Here is a 22,823-nt window from a genome sequence, read left to right on the forward strand (position 1 = left end):
CGTGACTTAGCGACTAAACAACAACTGCAAAATTGTCCTCTTTCCTCTTTTCAAGTGAAGAGTCACACTTCAATTTGCATTCTTTGGCAACCAGTTACGAATCCACCTCAGCCTGTATTACAATCCAAAGTTCTCCACCTGATACTGACTATGAGGATATGGATGAGCCAACCTGTCACAGGGGCTCAGCGAGGTCCAAGTACACTATGTCTACTATGATTCTTTCACCTCCCTATCTAGGAACTTGGTTTAAAAAAAAAAAAAAGAAAAAGAAAATAGAGAGGCGGCATGTAATTGTCAAGAGAATATGAAATTGGGAGCCAGACATTCCTGGATTCGTATTCCTGCTCTAGCACCTACAAGCTATGGGACTCTAGGCAAGACACTTAACCTCTGTTTAACCTCTCTGAATTTCAGTTTCCTCCCCTGTGAAATGAGTATAATAATATCCAGTGTTCTAGGTTGATAAAAAGTTTAGAAACACAATGCATATAAAGTTCTAGCAAATGCTAGACACCCAATAAAAGTAGCTGCTATTAGCATTTTTATGTAATTATTAAACTCATGCTGGGCTTTAGTGATCCCCTAAAGACAGACAAAGAGGCTCCGCTCCACTGGTCCAAACCACCTACAGCTCCTCACAACAAATGCAGTCCTGATTGTGTGTTATCCAAATGAGGATTCTCCAGGCAGGGTGGTGACCCAGGAGAGGGAGGAGTAGGCACCTGGAGCCCAAGAGGCAATGTCAGGTATAGGGACTCCGCCAGCTCGGAACCTGAGTGTAGAGCAGACAGAGTCAAATCCAAGGGACAAACCAGGAACAAGGTAGGAGTGCTAGCCTGCTGGACCTGGGGCAGAAGAGTTTAGACCTTTGCCCTTTTTCAATACTTTCTGCTAACCGTGGGTCTCTACAAACCCAAAGGTACATAACAACAGCCAGAGCCAGTTGCTGATGGCACTGAGGTATCACAAAACTGTGGCTCAGTACAAAACTGGGAGATCCTGGGTGGTATAGTCTAAATGGGTGGTATAGTGGCTAAATGCTCGGGCTCTGACATTAACACTCTGGGTTCAAGTTTCAGCTTTGCCACTTACTAGCTATGTGATGTCAGGAAAAGCACTTTAACCTGTGTGCCTTCATTTGTTGTTTAGTCACTCAGTCTTGTCCGACTCTTTTGTGACCCCAAGGACTGTAGCCTGCCAGGCTCCTTTGTCCATGAGATTTCCCAGGCAAGAATACTAGAGTGGGTTGCCATTTTCTTCTCCAGGGGATCTTCCTGACCCAGGGATCGAACTCACATCTCCTGCATTGGCAGGCAGATTCTTTACCACTGAGCTACCAGAGAAGCCCATCACTAACTTTCGAGAAAGCATTAAGAATTCTCAGGCTCAATTTATCCATAAAACAGTGTCCCTGTGAGAATCTGGGAGAGGGTTCATTCAACTTAGCACTGTGCCTGGCACTCAGTCGGGACTCAGTAAACTCAGCACGTGCTGGTGAGTGAGTCAGCTCCACACTCTCGCAGGACTGTGAAGAGACTGGGGCTGACCCTCCTTACATTTGGGGGCAACGTCTATGACTCCAGTTCCACAGTGCATCTCGGAGGTCCGGAAAGCTTGAAAAGCAGCAGCAGCTCATGAATCAAGCCTGGACCCTTTTCTCTCAAAGCCCCTGTTCCCAGCTCTTAGCAGACAGGTCCAGCTCTCGGGCATCTTCTCCCAAACCCAGTCAGAGCTGTCTCAGAGCTTCTCTAAGAGAGCAGAGCCTGCCTAATGGCAGATTCACCCTGGTTTTCCTCCTCGTGCCGTCAAAGTTCTACAAGTGGTTAGGAAAAGCAATGGAGTAGGGCAAGATTTCTGTATAAAAGTCCCACCCTGGATGGCTGTGTGGTCCAGGAAAAGTCTCTTTCCAAACTCTCTGGGCAATCTGTAAAATGAAGGAGCTGAGACAGAAGTCTACATGTAATGTTTGAGGAAGATGACGATGCCAACAGAGAGCAATGATTCTCTCCTGTGCCCCACTCTCCATCCCTACTATCTTAGTTTAGCTCCTCCTCTTTCACTGCACTGTCACAATGGCCTCAAAGCAGGTCTCCCTGGACCTGTTTGCTTTCACTTCAACACTTCATGGCCATGCCTGCCACACTGTTCTTTCTGAAGTCACACTGTGCTATTGCTCCACTGCTTAAAACTTCAGTAGTACCCAACCGGCTACAAAATAAGATCCAAATACTTTGGTTTGGTAGTTAAGGATACCCACAGCCTCAAATCAATCCTTTCTACAGCCTCAACACAGCAGAGTGATTGAGAGAACGTGCTTTATATAATCAGACAAACCAGATTTCAACCTCACTATTGGCTATGTGAATGTGGACTAAATACTTAATCTTCCTGAGCCTTCATCTATAAAATTAAGGTGAAAATACCTATAATCATAGGATTGTTTTAAAGATAAAGTGAGATGCAATTTGTGACATGCTTAGCAAAATGCCTGGTACATAGTAGGTCCTCAGCAAGGGAGAAATTTTATTACTTATGCAGCTGATGGTTGAGCTAAACTGAACTGTGTGAATGCCCCTGCCTACACACCTTTGCTTATGTTATTCCTTCCACACGAAATTCTTCTGACACTCCAACTCTACAAACCATAATCCTATATACACCAAGACTGCAGCCCTCAGTCCCTGACATCCAGTCATGCTTTATGTCTGTACTCCTCACCCCTGTCCTCCTTCCTCACACATTACTGGCCTCCTTTCCAGCAGAAATCAAGCATTACTCTTATTTCAGAACAATATCAGATCTAGAGATGCTAACTTCAGGAGGATGGAACAACCTGATAGGGGCCATTTCAAATGCTACCTTCTCCCCAAAATCACTTCCAGATTCACCTGGAAGTTATCTTAACAACCTAAAAGCAATATCTAACAGCTGCTTATCTATAGCAGTAATATCTAATAGAACCTTTTCAGACCGTTATTCAGTTTTGTACATTAGATTTGTGTCCATTCCTTTCCTGGCTGGCTAGGTAATCTGAGCTCCATGCAGGTAGAAGCCTGAGCCTCCATGCTCATTGTTTTCCTACTGGGCCTCATAAGTGTTTACTGAATTGCATCTCATTTAGAGAAGAGACATTCCTTTAAGAGCAGGAAGACATAAGAATCTGGTTCTTCATTCTCCTCTTGGGTAGTGTCTCTGGGTTCTGATTGCAGTGGGCACATACCTTGCCCTCCATGTCCCCTTCCCACCAACACTCTCACCAGGCTTTTAGCACTTTCCCACTAAAGCATCTCATGCTTCCTATTTCACCACAATTTACAGTTTTAGAGGAGGTTACTGGGAGAGGCGGAGAAGGCAATGGCAAGCCACTCCAGTACTCTTGCCTAGAAAATCCCATGGATGGCGGAGCCTGGTAGGCTGCAGTCCATGGGGTCGCCACGAGTCAGACATGACTGAGCGACTTCACTTTCACTTTTCACCTTCACATATTAGAGGAGGAAATGGCAACCCACTCCAGTGTTCTTGCCTGGAGAATCACAGGGACGGGGGAGCCTGATGAGCTGCCGTCTGTGGGGTCACACAGAGTCGGATACGACTGGAGTGACTTAGCAGCAGCAGCACTGGGAGAGGTTAGAGCTGGAAACTAGACATAACAGGGGTGGGGAGAGGGGTGGCACACAGGAAGTCTTCAATAAATGCTTGTTGAATGAAAGAACAGATTAATGAATGCTCTAACTCGGTCTCACAAGCATGCAAGCTGCCCAGTTTCCAGAAATCAGGCCATCAGGGAATCTCAGAGGCAAGACTGGAAGGTGGATGCTAGAGCCTGCTGAGCCAGAGTTCTGGCAGCCCCTCCCCCTCGGACTTAGAAGATGGGCCACCTTGAAGGTCTGAGGACTAGAAGCCAACTACAGGAGGTAGGACCTGAGATTCTCGGGTGGAGAACTCCAATGCTGCTCCTCCTGCCCATGAACCTGAACATGGACACCCAGCATGTTGAATACCAACCAACATGAGTATACGGCCAAGTAAGCGAGACAGCATTTAGCTCTCAGTTGATTACAACAATTACATTGATCCCTTCCGAATGGCATTTCCCACTGCTGTTTACCAACCAGTGACAAGAAAATCAATCGATGCAGAGGGGAGGAGCCAGGCCACTGGGAGGGGGAGACAAGTTGCCTGTGGGTGTCAGACACAGTCTCCGGCTCTTCCCCTCACTACTTATGAAGCATTTCATAATAAAACCCTACAGTTTTTATTTTGTTTTTCTTCTTTTAGGTAATGTATGTTTCTATATTTTATAATCAACATGCATTACTTCTGTAATAAGAAAACTAAAGTATTTTTAAATATCAGTAATAAAATGCAACTATAATAATGTCCTTCCCTACTTAGAATTCTCTGAAGACTCCACTCACTGCGTGCCTCCTCCCACTCCTGCCCTGATTCTTTCACTTGCTGTTCTTTCCAAGGCACGTGCTCTTGCTTTGCTTCCAGGCCATCACAGGGGCAGGTCCAACTGCCCTAAATGCTTTTCCTTTTCGACTCTGCCATACTTGGTCTCACTTTAAATATCACATCTTCCCGGCACCTTCCCTGACCCCCACATCCAAATCTAGATGGAGAGCCTGAACTCTGTATCTCCCAGCGACCTGTTTTAAGCCTCAGCAGAGCCCTATCTCCGTGTGGTGTAAGCATCACACAGTAGGCTCTGGGACACCATAAACATGTCTGTCTTGTTCTCAATGGATTTTCCAGTTCCTAGAACAGTGCCTGGCACTTAGACACTCAGTTAAATGTCACCGGAAAAAATAAAAGTAATAATCATTACCTATGAGATTTGGAAGGGTTCTTAGAGACCATCTAGGAGCTCCTCTGGTGGCTCAGAGGGTAAAGAATCTGCCTACATGCAGGAGACCTGGGTTCGTTCCTTGGGTCAGGAAGATCCCCTGGAGGAGGAAATGGCAACCCAGTCCTGTATTCTTGCCTAAAGAATTCCATAGACAGAGGAGCCTGGTGGGCTACAGTCCATGGGGTCACAAAGACTCAGACACGACTGAGTGACCTTCACTCACTCACTCACTCAGAGACCACCTAGCCTAATTTTTTTGTGAGTGTCTGCATCACCCAGCTTGAGAGATCTTAGTTTTTCAACCAGGGATTGAACCCAGCCCACGGTAGTGAGAGTGTGGAATCTAAACCACTGGACTTCCAGGAAATCCCCTCCTAACTCCTTCTTTTAACAGTGGGGCCCAGAGAAGTAAATCCAGATTCTAATCCCAGGTCTTCTGTGAACTGCTGTGCGACCTTAGAAAAGAGTCGCAGCCTCTCCAGCCATAAAATGGGGAGAGCACTTCATACTGCAACCTTTTCTGGCCATGTCCCTCCTCCTCCCCCGCGAGGTACACAGACTGGGTGGGTAGGTAGGATGGTACAAGAGAACCAAAAGGTCAGGTCTATTGTCTCTAACTGTTTCCCATCATGTTAAGGAGATAAGACACAGGGCTGCTGCTACTGCTAAGTTGCTTCAGTCGTGTCCGACTCTGTGCGACCCCATGGACTGCAGCCCACCAAGCTCCTCCATCTGTGGGATTTTCCAGGCAAGAGTACTGGAGTGGGTTGCCACTGCCTTCTCCGAACAAAGTCAGCAGAAGGATGGAAATAATAAAGATCAGAGAGGCAATAAATAAAATAGAGATTAAAAAATGAAAACAAACAAATGAACAATAAAACCAAGAGCTGGTTCTTTGAAATGGTAAAATTGACAAACATCTTGCTAGACTCACCAAGAAGAAAAGAGAGGAGGAAATAAATGAAAAAGGAGATAAAACAACAAAGACTGCAGAAATATCAAAAAAAAAAAAAGGGAATACTATGAACAATCATATGCCAATAAATTTGGCAACCTAGAAGAAATGGACAAGTTTCTAGAAATAAACAGCCCACCAAGATTTCATCAAGAAGAAGTAAATAATTTTGAACATAAGCATCACTAGAAATGAAATAGTATCTGTAATTTAAAAAAAAAAAAACTCCCTATAAACAAAAGTTTAGGACCAGATGGCTTCACAGGTAAATTCAACAAAACATATAAAAAAGAACTTATATCAATGCTTCTCAAATTCTTCCAAAATATTGAAGAGGAGAGAGCACTCCCAAAGATGTTCTATGAAGACACCTTCACCCTAATACCAAAACCAGATCAAGATACCACCAAAAAAGAAAGTAATAGGCTAATATCTTTGATGAATACACAGGGAGGAAGTGCTAAATTAAACATTTCTGGTGATTTGGTTTTATCAGAAGATCAGAAAAGGAAGAAATCAGGAAAGCCTGTGGGCATTAAGGCCCCTACAGGAGATAAGGCTTAGGCTGAGCAGGCTGAAGGGATGAGAGAAAACGGTCCCCAGCAAAGAACTGGCAATCCACTGCCAGGGGACATAATCAACAAGTTCTCACTAGTAGGTTGGGCTGATGTGGATTCAGACTCTTAGCTCTGACACTTACTGGGCTTCCCTGGTGACTCAGTAAAAAAAAAAAAAAATCTGCCTGCAATGCAGGAGATGTGGGTTTGATCCCTGGGTTGGGAAGATTCCCTGAAGAAGGGCATGGCTACCCACTCCAGTATTCTTGCCTGGAGTGGAGCCTGGAGTGCCACAGTCCATGGGGTTGCAAAGAGTCGGAAATGACTGAGCGACTAACACTTTCACTTTCACACTTTCTGCTGCTTGCTAGCTCTGGGCCTTGGACAAGCCTCTCAACCTATCCAAACCTCAGTTTCCTTAAGCTCACTGTGAGAATATGAACGTCTAGCTTGCAGGGGTTTTGTAAGAATTAAATGTATGTGACGGTATCTAGAACACTGTCTGGTGCCTAACAGGCCATTTTAAATGCCACTTTATTTTCCTCCTTCCAGACACATAAACCATTTGACATGTCACTGGCAAGAACATCAGAAGTGCAGCTGGGGTTTGGGGACTTGAAGGCTTTTTCTGTCCAACCATTCATAGTCTGTTTGCTCTGACATGACGTGCCCAGTGCCTCCTCTCTCTCTCTCTCTCTCTCTCTCACACACACACACACACACACACACACACACTTCAGGTAAAATCCACAGGACAAAAAGAGGCCATTTCTAATCCCTGATCAGCTGGAATCAGATTGGGAGCTATCTATTACCATCAGTAGGAAAAACAAAGCATCAACTTCCAGTCTGGTCTGAAGTTTTCCCTCTACCCTGGGACTTATAAGATATGAAATTATGAGACCAAATGCCATTTTCTATGGGCCTGGAGGGAGAGGCTTCAATTAAATTACAGAACAATCCTATAAAATGCCTTGGAACTTTTTATGAAGCTGTTGATATTTCTATAGGAGAACAGAATGCGCCATGAGCTGAGGGGGAAGCGGCGGGGTGACGGTGAGGGCGGGGAGAAGGGCTGTTTGCTTCGGTCCGTTCATGCTGAGGACAGACCAAGAGTGATTAGGATTTAGAGGCAGCCCCCCAAGAGAAAGCAGAGCACAACCTCCCTTTTCCTGCACCTTCAGAGAAAAAGCAATATCAGGTGCTTACGAGTAGAGATTATTACTTGAAGGAGAACATTTAACGCTGGACTTGAACTGAGGTTATAATATTCTAGGGAACTATAAACACTCTTGGGAATCCAACAGAGAGAGCTAGACCCTTCTTCATAGGACAACACAAATACACCCCAATTTCTGCTTGCGGTGAAATATTCATGGGCTGCAAGTTTACAATGCCTCTCTAACAAAACTTAAAACTTTTCTTAATGGAAATACTTCTTAACTTCATTACCCAATTTCCCACCATGGAGACCTACCCATGCCATGAATTGCTTCTCAGGATGTGCATACAAACTAAATGGATTTTTAAGTTCCTCTAGGATCCAACGAACAAATCCTCAGCTAGTAGTCAAGGCACCCAGGTTCCAAAATGGGCTCTGCTTTACCTTTTCAGAGAGACACTGGCCAGTCTCAATTATTTTTTGATTTCAGTTTCCCCATCTGGAGAAAAATAAAGATGGAGAAGCAGGTAGTTTTGACTAGAACAGCAATTTCTAACCTACATTCTGTAGAAGACAAGTAGCATGCACAAAATTAGATTTCTATGGCCAAAATGAACCAGGGGAAACTGAATAGTCTATTCCCTTCTTAGAGATACACACAACTCCTTAGTATATTAAGGTCTCTGAGAAGTCCTGCAATAAAGAAATCTGATATATTTGGTTTAATCAAACATTTCCCCACTTGGTTTGATCGTAATCTTTTTTCAGTGGAGTAACTACACTACAGTCCCATCAGAGAGCATTTAACTTAGCAGTGGGTTTAAAACTCAGGAGGTGTGTCATCTATTAATCCTCGCCAAACAAACAAATCGACACATGTTACAAAAGGTAATAGAAGGTGGGTACTAAAACAGAGTGGTATGAACTCTAAGACCAGCAGAAGGCTATAAAATTCCTCCACCCAACCTTCCTTCACTTCTTGGGAACTGGGCAAAATAGTGTGACTGCTCAGGCATTAGCTTTTAGTCTTTCTGTTCTTTCAGTCTGTCTAGAATAGTGACTCTCAAAGCTTAGTGGTCAAGAGAATCACCACACTGATGGGGTTGATAGTCAAAGGGGGACTTTATCTGTGATGTATTATTTCTCTTATCTAATAAAAACTGATGCAAACACAACAAAATGTTAACAGGATGAAAACAGGTTAGTTAGGCTTACTATGGACTTCCTTTTATTTATTTATTTTTTTTCATTTTTCAAAAGAAAAACATCTCAATCATATCTGTTCAGAGTTGAATATACTTAATAGGGCATCCAGAGAACTTTCAGGGATAATTACGACTCCCCTGATTTTTGCCTGATGCACAGACTTGACACCTCACCCCCACGTGAGATGCAGCCACACTCTGATAACATCCTCCAGAATGGGCTTTGGGGAACACTGACCGAAAGCACCCAGGCCCTCCACCATGTGACAATCCAGGGCCTAACTCTGAGTCCACCTCCTTATCTCCTGGCTGTAGGACTACAGGGTCAACATCTTCCTGCGGCAACAGTGGAATGACCCCCGGCTGGCCTACAACGAATACCCCGATGACTCGCTGGACTTGGACCCATCCATGTTGGACTCCATCTGGAAACCTGACCTGTTCTTTGCCAATGAGAAGGGGGCTCACTTCCACGAGATCACCACAGACAACAAACTGCTGAGGATCTCCCGGAATGGGAATGTCCTCTACAGCATCAGGTGAGTTCTGAATCCTCAGAACACGCCCTCTGGGAGGAGACACCAAGAGGAGGGCCAAGCGGAGGTGAACAGGCCCTGACAACCCAGTGCCTTTGCAGAACAGGCAGAGCCTGCTCTGCTGCTTACAATCAGCAAGAAAGAATCAAATACCATGGGAGCTTCCATGGTGCATTATAACCAGGGAGACTAAGGAAGCAGCCTAGAGAGGGAGGGTTAAAACTAGGCCCCCAAGCTTCCCCAGCATTTCAATAAAACAAGATGAGAAAAGAGTATTCAAAGTCAATGCCCACCCCAGGAACGTTTGGTTACTCAAGATAAATAAGTTCCAGAGAACTGCTGTATATCAGTGTGCCTGTAGACAGAAATACTGGACTGTACACTAAAACATGTATGTATTAAGAGGGTAGATCTCATGTTATATTTTTTTACCATAATTAAAAAAAAAAAATAGCAGGAGCAAAGGCACGAAGTCTGAAAAATCACAGCAACTTCAACATAAATGGCCTGCCGAGTGGACTGTGCTGCTCACAGTTATAAACCAGGGATGCTCCGTCCTGATTATAAAGCCTTTCTACCCTCTATTACTTGTATTGATTTTAAGAACCTGGGACCCTCTTTCCAGGTTGGGAGGTATCCTGCAGACCCTAGTTGGGGTCAAACCTTCAGAATTTTCTGCTACACTCTGCAACCCCCTGCACATCCCACCTAATTCCCAGTCTCCTCCTGCAAGGCATGGAGGGAAGAACCAATGTCCGTGTAATATTCTTACTATGCATCACTCCCGGAGAATTTACCCGCTAGGCTGGGACTTACCACGTGTGATTTCTAATCCTCCCAACAACTCGATGAAGCAGGTTTTGTTATGCCTATGTTGCAGATTAGACAAGTGAGGATCTGAAAGTTTAAGCAACTTGCCAGAGTTCCCACAGTCATTTCGTAGCAGAACCTAGATTCTACTATGTTAGTGTGGATCTAAGGCCCACTCCGAGCCTAGAAGAACATTCAACAGGCACTCAAATATTGGATGAATGTATTTCTATTTCATAGAGTTTAAAGGGGCACTGGTCCTAACTGCCTCCCCGTCTCCACCAATTCCTCAGGGGAATATATATTTTTAATTCTACTAGGAGATGAGCTTTAAGTGTCCAGGCCAGTAGGAGAGGCCGTACAGGCCCTAATCCCCAAGTGTGACTTGACTCAAAGTCTCTGGAGAGCAGACAGGGTAGGAGGGGGACTCAAGGACCTCAGGAGGGAAAGGAGGCACTGCGGGAGGGCAGACTGGGAGGAATCAGGAGCCAACATGGCCTTGCTCACTTCCTGCCCACCTCACCCCATGCACATCCAGACTGGAAGAGTAACAGGGTCAGGATGGCCACCAAGGCCCTGCTGGCTAGGGATTTGCTGCAGCCAGGCTAGTTACACATCTCTGGGAAGCTAAGCCCCAGTGCAGCATGACAGAAGGACAAATCAGCAGAAAGTGATGTTCCAAGGTCATTCAACTTCAGGAAATTAACCCAGTGTGACAGTTGCCCCACTTTAGAGCTTTTATCTGCAGAAATTCAACTGCGTGCCCTTTCCCTCTCCCCCCTCCTCCCACTCCCTCTTTTCCCTCTTCTTTCCCTCCCTCGCTTCTGCCTTGTACTTAAAGGGCCCACATCCACAGCGTGGGTAAAAGCTGGAGGGGGACGTTCACCCAGGGCTGCGTGCCTCACCATGTGGGGCCAAGGTGCCGGCAGCTAAGCCCCACATGACCACCAGTTAGAGGTCTTTGGGCATTGAGGTTGGGTTTTCAGGACAGCAGTGCTAGAAAGCCAATCAGCAAATACATGAGTTCAAAAGCCAGAGGTCAGGAGCAACAGTTTTGAATCCTGGCTGAGCCATCAGCTTGCTGTGTGAACTGACATGCACCCCTCCCTAGCCTCCTCCGCATCCTGGTTTTCTCACCTGTCAAATGTGGGAGTTGGCCTGTCGACTGAAGTCTCTTTGGCCTCCACTGGTCTTTCTTCTCCATTCCCGGCAGCAGGGGCTTGGGAGTTGGCAGAGCCCTTCAAGCTGAAGCCTTGCATCTCAGCTGAGCTGCAGACCTCGGATTCTGCTAAGGGGACTCCCTCTGCTTGAGACTGCAGCCTCTGCCAGAGTTGAACAACTCAAAATCAACAGCGCAAAAGCCTGGGGCAACCACCACTTCCCAGCTGAGCCCAACAGGAGCCCGCAGATGGGAATCAGCTGTGTTTGGACACTGAGAAGGCAGGGGGCCTCTTGGAAATCACCTTTGATGAGTGTGTGAAGGGAGAAGCCAAGAACCACCTACACACCTGCTCCAGATGCACCTGGGGATGCCTAAGGCCTGGTGGTGCTCAGTTTAAAAGTCAGGCTCTGTCTGTACCCAAGAGCTCTGCAGAAGAGTAAGGATGCGGGCCTCCAGGCCTCAGGCAACTTTCTAAAGGCAGGTTTCTAGAAGCCAGGCAGACACCAAAGAAGCCCAGAAGTTCCACAGACTCTGTGTGACTGGAGACAACCTCCTTTCTCTCTCTGATGTGGAAACATGCATATATTACTTCAATAAACACTTAGTTCCCTGACCTCCTTGCCCTCTCCTAGATAACTAATTTGCCAGTAGTAACTAGCATGGAGGCACAACTTCCCTGGTCTGTGGATCCAGCATCATTCAACTCCTTTCTCTTCCCAGAATCACCCTGACATTGGCCTGCCCCATGGACTTGAAGAATTTCCCCATGGATGTCCAGACGTGCATTATGCAACTGGAAAGCTGTGAGTCCCTTGCATGAGGCCTCTACAAAAAAAAAAATCAGATCCTCCTTTACCCATGGGACCCACAGAAATCCCCACACAGCTGCTCCTAACCCCTGGACCCCAGGAGATTACTGTGCTGTGTGCTGTGTTTAGTTGCTCAGTCATGTCCAGCTCTTTGCAACCCCATGGACTGTAGCCCACCAGGCCCCTCTGTCCATGGAGATTCTCCAGGCAAGAATACAGGAATGGGTTGCCATACTGTAACAGTCCAAAATACCAGATGAGGAGCTTTGCTCTTGGAAAGTGCATTAGAAATGTAACTTCCCTTACATTGTCTGACTCAGGTCCAGCTCTAGAGCCAGCAGCATTCTTCAAAGAGGCACTATTCCATGTTCTCTGTGAACATGCTCACCAGAAATAGAGAAGTAATAGCTTAAATAAGTTAGAGTCCTTAAACTCCCAGAGTTGCTCACTCAAGCAGGGGAGAGAGATGTCTGTCCACACAAATAATCCTAACACAGAGCAGCAAGTGGTAAGTGTGTGGTTAGATGTACAAAATGCTGTGGCCTCAAGGCAGAAAGGGCACTTCCTTCTGATTGGGAAGGAGACAGGATACAGAGAAGGCTTTATGGAGGAAATCACAGGTGAACCAAGATTTTAACCAATGGGGTAGCTCACTTACTTGATTGGAAACACAGAAATCGATCTGACGAATTTAAGACTGGAATTAAGTGGAAGGGCATAGGGGTTCAAACTCCTCACAGATCTGAAGGGGAAGCTAAAGAACCAGGGCAGAGCATTTAGGCAACAGGAACTAAGAGACCATTCCCTGGAGCACCACCTCCGAGGAGAGTCTGCACCAGCCAGCTCCCAACCTGCTGTCACTTTACTCAAGAGTCAAGGTTCTGGGGCAGAGAGTCTGATTGGTCTAAATGAGTCACCATCTCAGACCTTGTCCCCCAACTGACAGACCCACCATGACAGCAATCCATACAGTTTTCCCCTGGGGTTGGGGGGATGTGCTTGCAAGGACGGTGCACAGGCCAAAAATAGCAGAGGTCAGCTGAACTTGACAACAGAACTGAGAGCTGGGATGCTAAGGTGGGATGCTGGGAGGAGCAAGAGAGGCAACAGGGTTGTGACATAAACACAAGCAATTAAACCAGCTCTAACCTCCCATGGGAGGGGAAGGGTGGGAAATAATGCAATATAGTCTCATGAGTTCCATTGAGGGTCTGATGCCTCTTTACCTCTAACCCTAAACACCCCTGACATGCTTCAAATAAGAGCTTCCCGGTGGTGACTTCTTCTTCTGATCCCATCCCAGTTGGATACACCATGAATGACCTCATCTTTGAGTGGCAGGAGCAGGGGGCTGTGCAGGTGGCAGACGGACTAACTCTACCCCAGTTTATCCTGAAAGAGGAGAAGGACTTGAGATACTGCACCAAGCATTACAACACAGGTAGGTGCAAGGGGCCAGGCCCCTCAGGCCCCACCCTACTGCAGCCAGGGCCAGAGGTCACTGCAATTGTTCATGACATCACTCTTTCAGCGGGTCTTATGAGGTACCCATGGTGGATCTAGTTCTGTATTTATCACCCAGGTGTTAAGGGAATGTCCCTTGAAACCAAAAGTGGCTCCCACAGTTTCCTCCTGAAGTCCTGGGGCAAGTAACTTGAGCTTGGACCACAGCTCACAAGGGGAGCTGGGAGATACAGTCTTTCTTCCAGGTAGCAGTGTGCTCAGCTCAGGGTAGAACCTAAGGCAGAAGGGCGAGCTGGCAGTGGGAGGACATCTAGCAGTGTCACAGAGCGGCTGGCATTTCTCAGACGGCAAGAGCAGGTGATGGTCCCACTAGATCTCGCGAGGGAGCTGCGAGCCGGCACTGAGGATTAGTGAGCAGTGAAGGTGGAAAGGGTCCCCTAGGGTGTGAGCTACGAGGGGAGAGGGGAGAAGCCCACTCTCTATCTCAGCTCTCTACCTCCCATGCCTAGCCCAGGCTTTGCTGGAAGATTGAACACAGGAATGAACCGGAGCAGGAGCAAGACTGGCTTCACCTGCCCTGTTTCAGGCAGGGAAGGAGCTTACGGAACACTGCAGAAGCCAGTCAGTATGCCAGCTGTGTGTGAGGGCAGGGGGCCTGCTGTCTGAACGCAGTGAAGTGGAGGCACATGATAGGTTGTGACAGAGCCCGAGGAGAGGAGGGCGAGGAGTTGAGGGAAACCACTGTGCATTCTGACGCAAGTGGAAGGCTCAGAAAAGAGCAGGCAGCCTGGGTTCCTCTCTGTTTAGGACAGGTGACCCTTTCCAGTGACCTCGGAGATAGATACGCTAGAAACTTCAAAAATACTCTCTTCATCCCTGGGAAGCTGAGACTCAGAGAGAGAGCAGGCCAGTCTACATCCCTCAGTCTCCAAAGGAATTGGGTTCCAGGCCTCCAAAATTACCAATATTCGGGGATGCTCAAGGCCATGGTCAGCCCTCCTCACTGGGGGATGCAGGGCCCATGGGTCCGGAGAGCCAGTGAGTCCCCAGGTATCAAATAATCACAGCCGACTCTCACACACCACAGCGTTTTTCTCATTCATTATCTCAGAGGCCCTTCATCACCCACATTTAAGTAACAGCTGAGTTCCGGGCTAGTTCTGTGGATTCAATGAGAAAAGGCTGGCAAGGCCCTGACCACACGGAAGGTGCAGTCCAGGGAACTATATAAAATTCCCCTGGCAACTGTGTGTCAGTGGACTGGAGCCGAGACCCCACCAGGGGACGGCCCGGCCCAGTTCAAGGGACACACAGACTGGGAGATGAGCTGTCCACAGCCTGCTGCAGAGAACAGAGAAAGCAGGAGAGAGGGCGACTTGCCTACTCAGTGTACTACGCCTTAAAGGATCCGACGCTCATGTGGACAGAGCTGAAGGGTCATGGGGAAAAGAGAGGCGCTCTGCCTGGGGGAGATGTCACCATTAAACTGCCAGACAGGAGAGGCAGGATTTCATGGCGGGTTGTGGGGTGGAAGAAGGGCGTTCCGGGCAGAGGGATTATCAGGCTCAAAAACTCAGAAGTGTGAAAGTACAGAGGATGTCCAAGGCAAGGGCTGGAGTGTAGGGGTCATGGGTGAGGTGAAGAAAGAAGGGAAACGGGGTGGGAACTGGCTGCACTGTGAAGGGCAGACTACAGAGGCTGAACTTCTCCCTGTAGGTATCAAATAATCACATGATGAGGCTGATGGGGAATGACATTCTGAGCACTGATGGTCTGTGAGGGCTGTGCGAAGCTCTTCACTCATTTTACCATCTCATTTACCATCGCAGTAAACATGAGCGGCCATATGAGGCTGGTATTATTATTATTTACTATCATCATCATCATCATCCCCAATTTACCATAGATGAGGAAACTGAGACACAGCAAGATTCAAACGCTCACCCAAGGACATAGCTAGTGTGAGGCTGGACCAGGATTCCCACCGAGGCTGTTCTGACCTCAGAGCCTTGTTCCTATCCATGAGGCCACTTTGCCTTCCCACTCTAATTTCCTGCAGGCAAATTCACCTGCATCGAGGCCCGGTTCCACCTGGAGCGACAGATGGGCTACTACCTGATCCAGATGTACATCCCCAGCCTGCTCATTGTCATCCTCTCGTGGATTTCCTTCTGGATCAACATGGATGCTGCCCCCGCTCGTGTGGGCCTGGGCATCACCACCGTGCTCACCATGACCACCCAGAGCTCTGGCTCTCGAGCATCCCTGCCCAAGGTGAGCCCACCGCCCCAGAGTGCAGAGCATCCCTGCCCAAGGTGAGTCCACTGCCCCAGAGCACAGAACACCCGGACAGAGCATCCCTGCCCAAGGTGAGCCCACCGCCCGAGAGCATGGAGCATCCCTGCCCAAGGTGAGCCCACCACCCCAGAGTGCAGAAAATCCACACAGAGCATCCCTGCCCAAGGTGAGCCCACTGCCCCAGAGCACAGAGCATCCCTGCCCAAGGTGAGCCCACTGCCCCAGAGCACAGAGCATCCCTGCCCAAGGTGAGCCCACTGCCCGAGAGTGCAGAGCATCCCTGCCCAAGGTGAGCCCACCGCCCCAGAGCACAGAACACCTGGACAGAGCATCCCTGACCCAGGTGAGCCCACTGCCCCAGAGCACAGAACACCCGGACAGAGCATCCCTGCCCAAGGTAAGCCCACTGCCCCAGAGCGCAGGACACCCAGACAGACATGGAGGACACACGGCTCCCTTCCCTGCCTGAGGCCAGGTATGCACAAGGAATGAGGCACTGTTTCTTGATCCTCTAAACTCAGCAGGATCCAGCATTCAGATCCACAGAAACCTTTCCTCCGGAACATTTCCTGTAGAGAACATCATGTTCTATACAGTTGCCAGATAACCACATTGTGTTCCATTCTCTACCAACACTAGACACATATTCTGCTTCATCTGCTGTTGACACTCAACTCCACTTCCTCCAGCCGCTCCACGGTAGTGCCAAGGACAACGTGCCACGCCTTTCACCATCAGCGGCACTTTGTGTCTGGGGCCTTCAAGACCATACTATGTACAAAGATTCACAGGACTCAGAGACTCAACAAATTGTTGAACTCACAGCTAAGATTCCTCAGAGTGATTGGGATACACATTATTCTTAATCCAGAGATTAAGGATACACAGCTAGATGATAAGATAAAGACACAGGCAGAGTCTAGAGGGATCCGTGTGCAAGCTTCCTCACTCTCTCCATTCCATGAGGGACCACACAGAGCTCACTCTCACCCCAGCAACAGAAATATAGCTAAATGTGTGACAAGTTTCCACCCAGAGACAGAGAGAAATTGTTTTGAGATTCATTTAAGATTCAATATCAAAGGTTTTTATTAGGTGCTGGTCACACAAGTACCCTCTGCCCACCACATCCCCAAATTCCAGACTCCAAAGAGGAGGTGTTCAGCTCCTCTTAAGCAGGTGTTAAGCAGGTGTTCAGCTTAAACCACACTGTTTACACCAGTGGTCAAAACACGGTGGGGCACCCTTATCAGTTCAGGAAAGTGGGAATATGCCCAAAATCCAAGTTCTGGATGTCAAGCAAGGGCCAACCTTACCAGCAGGTCCTTCGCAAGACAGCAGTTCGGTGCCTGCTCTGTTGTGCTCTGTTCTGCAGTATCTCAGTGTGATTCTGACATTTCTAATGTTAAACACCACCTTCTGTTACATTCACTATTAACTCCTGAACCATGTTCTGCTCTGTTCACTATTAACACTCAGCACATTTCACTCCACACACTGCTAATGCCAGACACACATTCTGCTCCACGCACTCTGTGCTAGACCCAGCATTCTGCTCCATTCTTCTCACGCCAGACACAGCGCTCCACTGCATTCATACCAACACCAGACGCTAATCCTCCTCCAGTCAACTCGACGAGGAATGCAACACTGTTCCTTTCACTGTTAACACTAGACCTCTCATTCTGTTTAATTCACATTTAACACTAGACGGAATGTTCTGCTTCATCTGCTATTAATGCCAGACACCACACGCTCCTCCACTCACCCACACTTGAGGTAACGACACTCGGCTCCATTCTCTGTGAGTGCTCGATGACTCAATCTGCTTTATTCCCCTGTATCGAGTGCCGGGTGCTGTTTTCCACTACATTCGCTGCAGTCGTTGGAGCCACTTTCCACATTCCTCAACACCAGACCCAACATGTGTGTGTTCAGTTGCTCAGTCGTGTCCAAGTCTTTGTGACCCCATGGACTGTAGCCTCCCAGGCTTCTCTGTCCATGGGATTCTCTAGGGAAGAATACTGGAGTGGATTGCTGTTCCCTTTTCCAGAGGATCTTCCTGAACCAGGGATCAAACTCTGGTCTCCTGCATTGAAGGCAGATTCTCTACCATTTGAGCTATAGGGAAGACCCAACATGGTGCTCTGCTATTAATGCCAGACACCAACCATACTCTGCCCCCTTCAGCCTTATGCTAAATGCAACATTCTGCACCATGTGCAATGAATATGGCACTTCACGTTCTGTTCTGATGCAGAAAAGTTGGAAATATAAGCAACGAATACCTAGTAGCCTTCACCTCAACTCCAGTTATCATTTTCCACATTATCTTTATCTTTCTTTCTAGGTAAGCAGGTAGACAGATGCAATTTTTACTGACTCATCTGAAGGTTACAGACAGCATGACAATTCACCTCTAAATAAGGACTAATGATCACATGATATTATCACAACTAAAAAATTAACATTAATACAATAATATCACTGAAGTAGAAATAATTCCATAATTTCATCAAAATTTAAAGAATCTTTAAATTTTCCCAGTGGTCCATAAACTGTCATCAGTAGACATGGTGAGGGATCCAATCAAAGATCCAATAAACATACACATTGCATACAGTTTACTCTTTTAATCTAGAAGAGTCTCCCCACTGTTTTTTTGCTTTTCATGACACTGACTATTCCATTAACTTTTAATGTGAGACGTGACATTCTACTTCAGTTGTCATCTATGCTAGACACCGCTCTCTCCTCTATCCAGCCTCACAAGAAAATGCAACAATGTGCCCTTTGTACCATTAAGGCTAGACTTTGCATTCTGCTACATTTACTATAAAAGCTTGAAACCAAACCCTCTGTTTACTGTTACCAGCTGACAGCACATTCTGCTCTGTTCATCTGCAACAGCAGGAGGAATATCTTTCTTCCTGTTCCTTATGTTAGGCTCAACATGCTGCTCCTCTCTCTATGAATAGTCTACCACACAGTCCCCTTCACTTATAACTGACACTAGACTCAACATTCTGTTCCACACATTGTTTACAATGGCCTTGAGAGTGGGCTCCATTTGCTAATAACACTCAACCTGACATTCTTGCCTCTTTCAAAGCATAAAATTCAGTGGCATTTAGTATATTTATAAAGTTGTATACCCTCAGCAGTGTCTAATTCCAGAACATTTTCATCACCCCACAGAGAAGCCCCATATTCATCAACAGTCACTCCTTGTTCTCCCCTCCTACCAGCCTCTGGCAACCACTCATCTCCTTTCCACCTCTATGAATTTGCCCATCCTAGATGTTTTACCTAAGAGGAATCACACAATATGTGCACTTTTAAGACTGGCTTCTTTCATTTAGCATAATATTTTCAAGGTTTACATATGTTGTAGAATGTATCACTACTTCATTTCTTTTTATGGCTGTGTAATATTCTGTTATATGTATAGATCACAATTCGTTTATCTATTTATCAGTTGATGGACATTTGGGTTATTTCCATATTTGCTGTTTTAAATAATGCTGCTGTGAACAAGCATTTCCTGTGTATAAGTTTTTGTGCGGACATATATTTTCAACTCTTAAAGATATTATATGGTACGTTATAGTCATTATATTAATATATACTATATTATATATAAGTTATAGGTATATTATATACTCAACATTTTGAGGAATGCCGAATTATTTTCCAAAGTGGCTATACCACTTTATAATACCACTGAGGTTCCAATTTCTCCACATCCTCATTAATGTTTGTTATTCTATCTCTTTGATTATAAATATCTCAATAGATGTGAAGTGCTATCTCATCGTAGTTTTGATTTGAATTTTCCTAATAACTAATAATGTTTAGCATCTTTTCATGTGCTTATTGACCATTTTTATATCTTCTATGGAGAATCTATTCAAATCTTTTACCCATTTTTTAATTGGGGCATTTCTCTTTTTATTGTTGTAATAGTTCTTTGTGTATTATGGATTTTAAACTCTTAAGAACATGATTTGCATACATTTTCTCCCATTCTACAGGTTTTCACTTGACTGAAAATGTTCCTTATGCACAAAAGTTTGTAACTTTGAGGAAATTAATTTAAATTTTCTATTGTTGTTTGTACTTTTGGTATCATACTTAAGAAACTAGTGCCTAATCCAAGATCATAAAGATTTACACGTACATTTTTTCTAAGAATTTCATGCACTGTGCTTAGTTGCTTAGTCATGTCCAACTCTTGAGACCCCATGGACTGTAGCCTGCCAGGAAGCTCCTCTGTCCATGGAATTCTCTAGGCAAGAATACTGGAGTGGGATGCCATGCCCTTCTCCAGGGGAATCTTCCCAACCCAAATGTCTCCCACATTGCAGGCAGATTCTTTACCATCTGAGAGTTACATAGTTTAGCTCTAAATATAGGGTTTTAATCTATTTTGTTTATTTTTGCATATGAAATGAGGGAGGGATATCATTCTTTTGTATGTGGATATCCAGTTATCCCAGGACTGTTTGTTAAAAAGATTATTCTTTCCATCCATTGAATTTATATCCTTCTCAAAAGTCAATTGACCATAGGCTTTGACTAAGTAAACCACAAAATATGGGTTTACTTCTGGACTCTCACTTCTATCCCATTGATACACACACACACACACACACAAATTTATCTTTATGTCAGCATCACACTGTTGAGTATCATAGCTTTATAGTAAGTTTAGAAGTTGAGGAGTGTGAGTCCTCCACCTTTGTTCTTTTTAAAGATTGTTTTGCCCATTCTGGGTCCTTAGCATTTCCATATGAACATGAATATAAATTTTAAGATCAGTTTGTCAATTTTTGCAAGACAATAAAAAAAAATTTAGTTTTAAATGCATTGAGTCTGTATAGGAACTTGGGGAGTATTGACATCTTAACAATATTAGGTCTTCTGATCCATGAACACAGGATATCTTCCCATTTATTTAGATCATCTTTAATTTCATCCCACTGCTTTCTAGACCCCATGGTTTCTAACGAGAAATCAGCTGCTAATCTTACTGAGTATACCTTGTACATGATGAATTCTCTTTCTGCTTTTAAGATTCTTCTTTTTTTTGGCTTCAGACAGTTTGATTATGGTATGTCTAGGTGTGGATCTCTTTGCGTTTATCTTGCTTGGGGTACATTTAGTTTCTTTGATGTGTACATTAGTGTTTTTCATCAAATTTAGGGAAATATTGGCCACTATTTGTTCAGATATTCTTTCTGCCTTTTTCTGTCTCTCTCTTCTTCAGAAATACCCATCAAACACAGGTTAGAGCACTTGATGATTCGCCACGTTTCTGAGGCTCTGTTCGTTGCTCTTCATTCCGTTCCCGAGACAGGATAACCTCGAGTTCACTGATTCTTTCTTCTGTCCACTCAGATATACTCTTAATTCTCTCCAGTGGAAGTTTCAGTTCAATTATTTTACTTTTTAACTCTAGAATTTCTATTTGGTTCTTTTTTGTAGCTTCTCATGCTCTACTTAGTGAGACTTTGTTCCCATACTTTTCTTTAGCTGGGTAGCCAAGGTTTTTTTTGTTGTTGTTCTTTGAACATATTAAAAATATAACTGATTTAAAGTCTTTGTGTATTAAGTCCAATACCTGGACACAACCTTTTTTGACTGCATTTTCTCCTTTGTTTGGGCCTGACTTAATCAACCCAGGCTTCTATAACAAAGTACCATAAACTGGGTGGCTTACAAACAGCATAAGTTTGTCTCACAGTTCTGGAGGCTGGAAATCTGAGACCAGGGTGCCAGGGTAGTCTGGTTCTGGTGAGGATCCTTTCCAGTTACAAACTGCTGACTTACTGTTGTATCCTCACATGGCAGAAAGAGAGTAAGCTAGCTCTCTGGACTCTTTCTATAAAGGCACTATTCCCATTAATGAAGGCTCCACTTTCATGACCTAATTACTTCCAAGTGATCTCATCTCCAAGTACCATCATATTGGGATTAGATTTCAACATATGACTTTTGGGAGGACATAAACATTCAGTACATTGCATTTGCCATACTTTCTTATTTCTTTGTATATCTTAAATCTTTTTGATAAAAATTATTCATTTACATAATATAATGTGGCATATCACTGAGCCAAGAGGTTTAAAACTTTGCTGTAGCCTTTACTTTCTGCTTATTCAGAGTTGACAGCTAAGAGCCTTCTCAAGTCACCCCAGACAAGCACATAGGCCTAAAAATGCACATTGGTTCCCAGGAATATATCATAGCTCTGTGGACAGTTCATTCTCCAAATTTTCCTTTTATTCTTTTTGATCAACCAATTGTTTGCCTCAACTGTTAACCAACTGCCTGAGGCTGATGTAATGTTCAACACTTGCCAATGATTGTTTTCAACAAATGCCCTCAAGGAAAAAGCTGCTCACATTGGGACAGCTCCAAGTCAGGTCAAATAAAGGCAGCCTTGTGAGTGGTCTCTTTCAGAGAACCATAAAACAGGTCAAATGACAATTCCCTGAGAACATGGCTTTAAAGAAGCTCCTACTCTCTTCTGCTCCATCCAGTGGCTGTCAGGATACTGGCGTTCACTGTGCCTGCAGGCTGTTTCTTTATAAGACTAGCACAGAGCCACACATGAGAGGATGGGAATAGGGCAACTTAAAACATCACAAAGGAAATAAAAACATACATCCACAGAAAAACTTAAGTTCATAGCAGCATTATTCCTAATAAGAGCCAAAAGGTAAAAACAATCCAGATGTCCTTAACTGATGAATGGATCAATGATATGTGTACTATTATTTGGCCATAAATGATAAAATACTGATATAGACGAATATTAAAAACATTATGCTAAGTGAAAGGCCACATATTGCATGATTCCATTCACATAAAATGTTCATGATCGGAGGAAGAGAATTGGGGGAATAAGGAAATGATAGATAAAAGGTAGTAGGTTTCTTTTTGAGGTGATGAAAATGTTCTAAAATCGACTATGATGATGATTGTATATAATTGTGAAGATATAA

General features: G+C 45.2%; 1 protein-coding gene across 2 annotated transcripts in view; it reads left to right on the plus strand.

The window, feature by feature from the left end:
- Positions 1–22,823, plus strand: part of GLRA1 (glycine receptor alpha 1) — an 88,242-nt gene that overhangs the window by 57,896 nt on the left and 7,523 nt on the right. For both annotated transcript variants that reach the window (XM_088838359.1, XM_055430132.2), the window contains exons 4-7: positions 9,050–9,273; positions 11,963–12,045; positions 13,355–13,492; positions 15,575–15,789. In XM_088838359.1, coding sequence (XP_088694485.1) covers positions 9,050–9,273; positions 11,963–12,045; positions 13,355–13,492; positions 15,575–15,789 — 660 coding nt within the window. The remainder of the gene's footprint in view (positions 1–9,049; positions 9,274–11,962; positions 12,046–13,354; positions 13,493–15,574; positions 15,790–22,823) is intronic.

The sequence above is a fragment of the Moschus berezovskii genome, chromosome 8 (genome assembly GCF_049115385.1).
Source record: "Moschus berezovskii isolate FMDL1 chromosome 8, NW_MosBer_1.0, whole genome shotgun sequence".
Classification (NCBI taxonomy): domain Eukaryota; kingdom Metazoa; phylum Chordata; class Mammalia; order Artiodactyla; family Moschidae; genus Moschus; species Moschus berezovskii.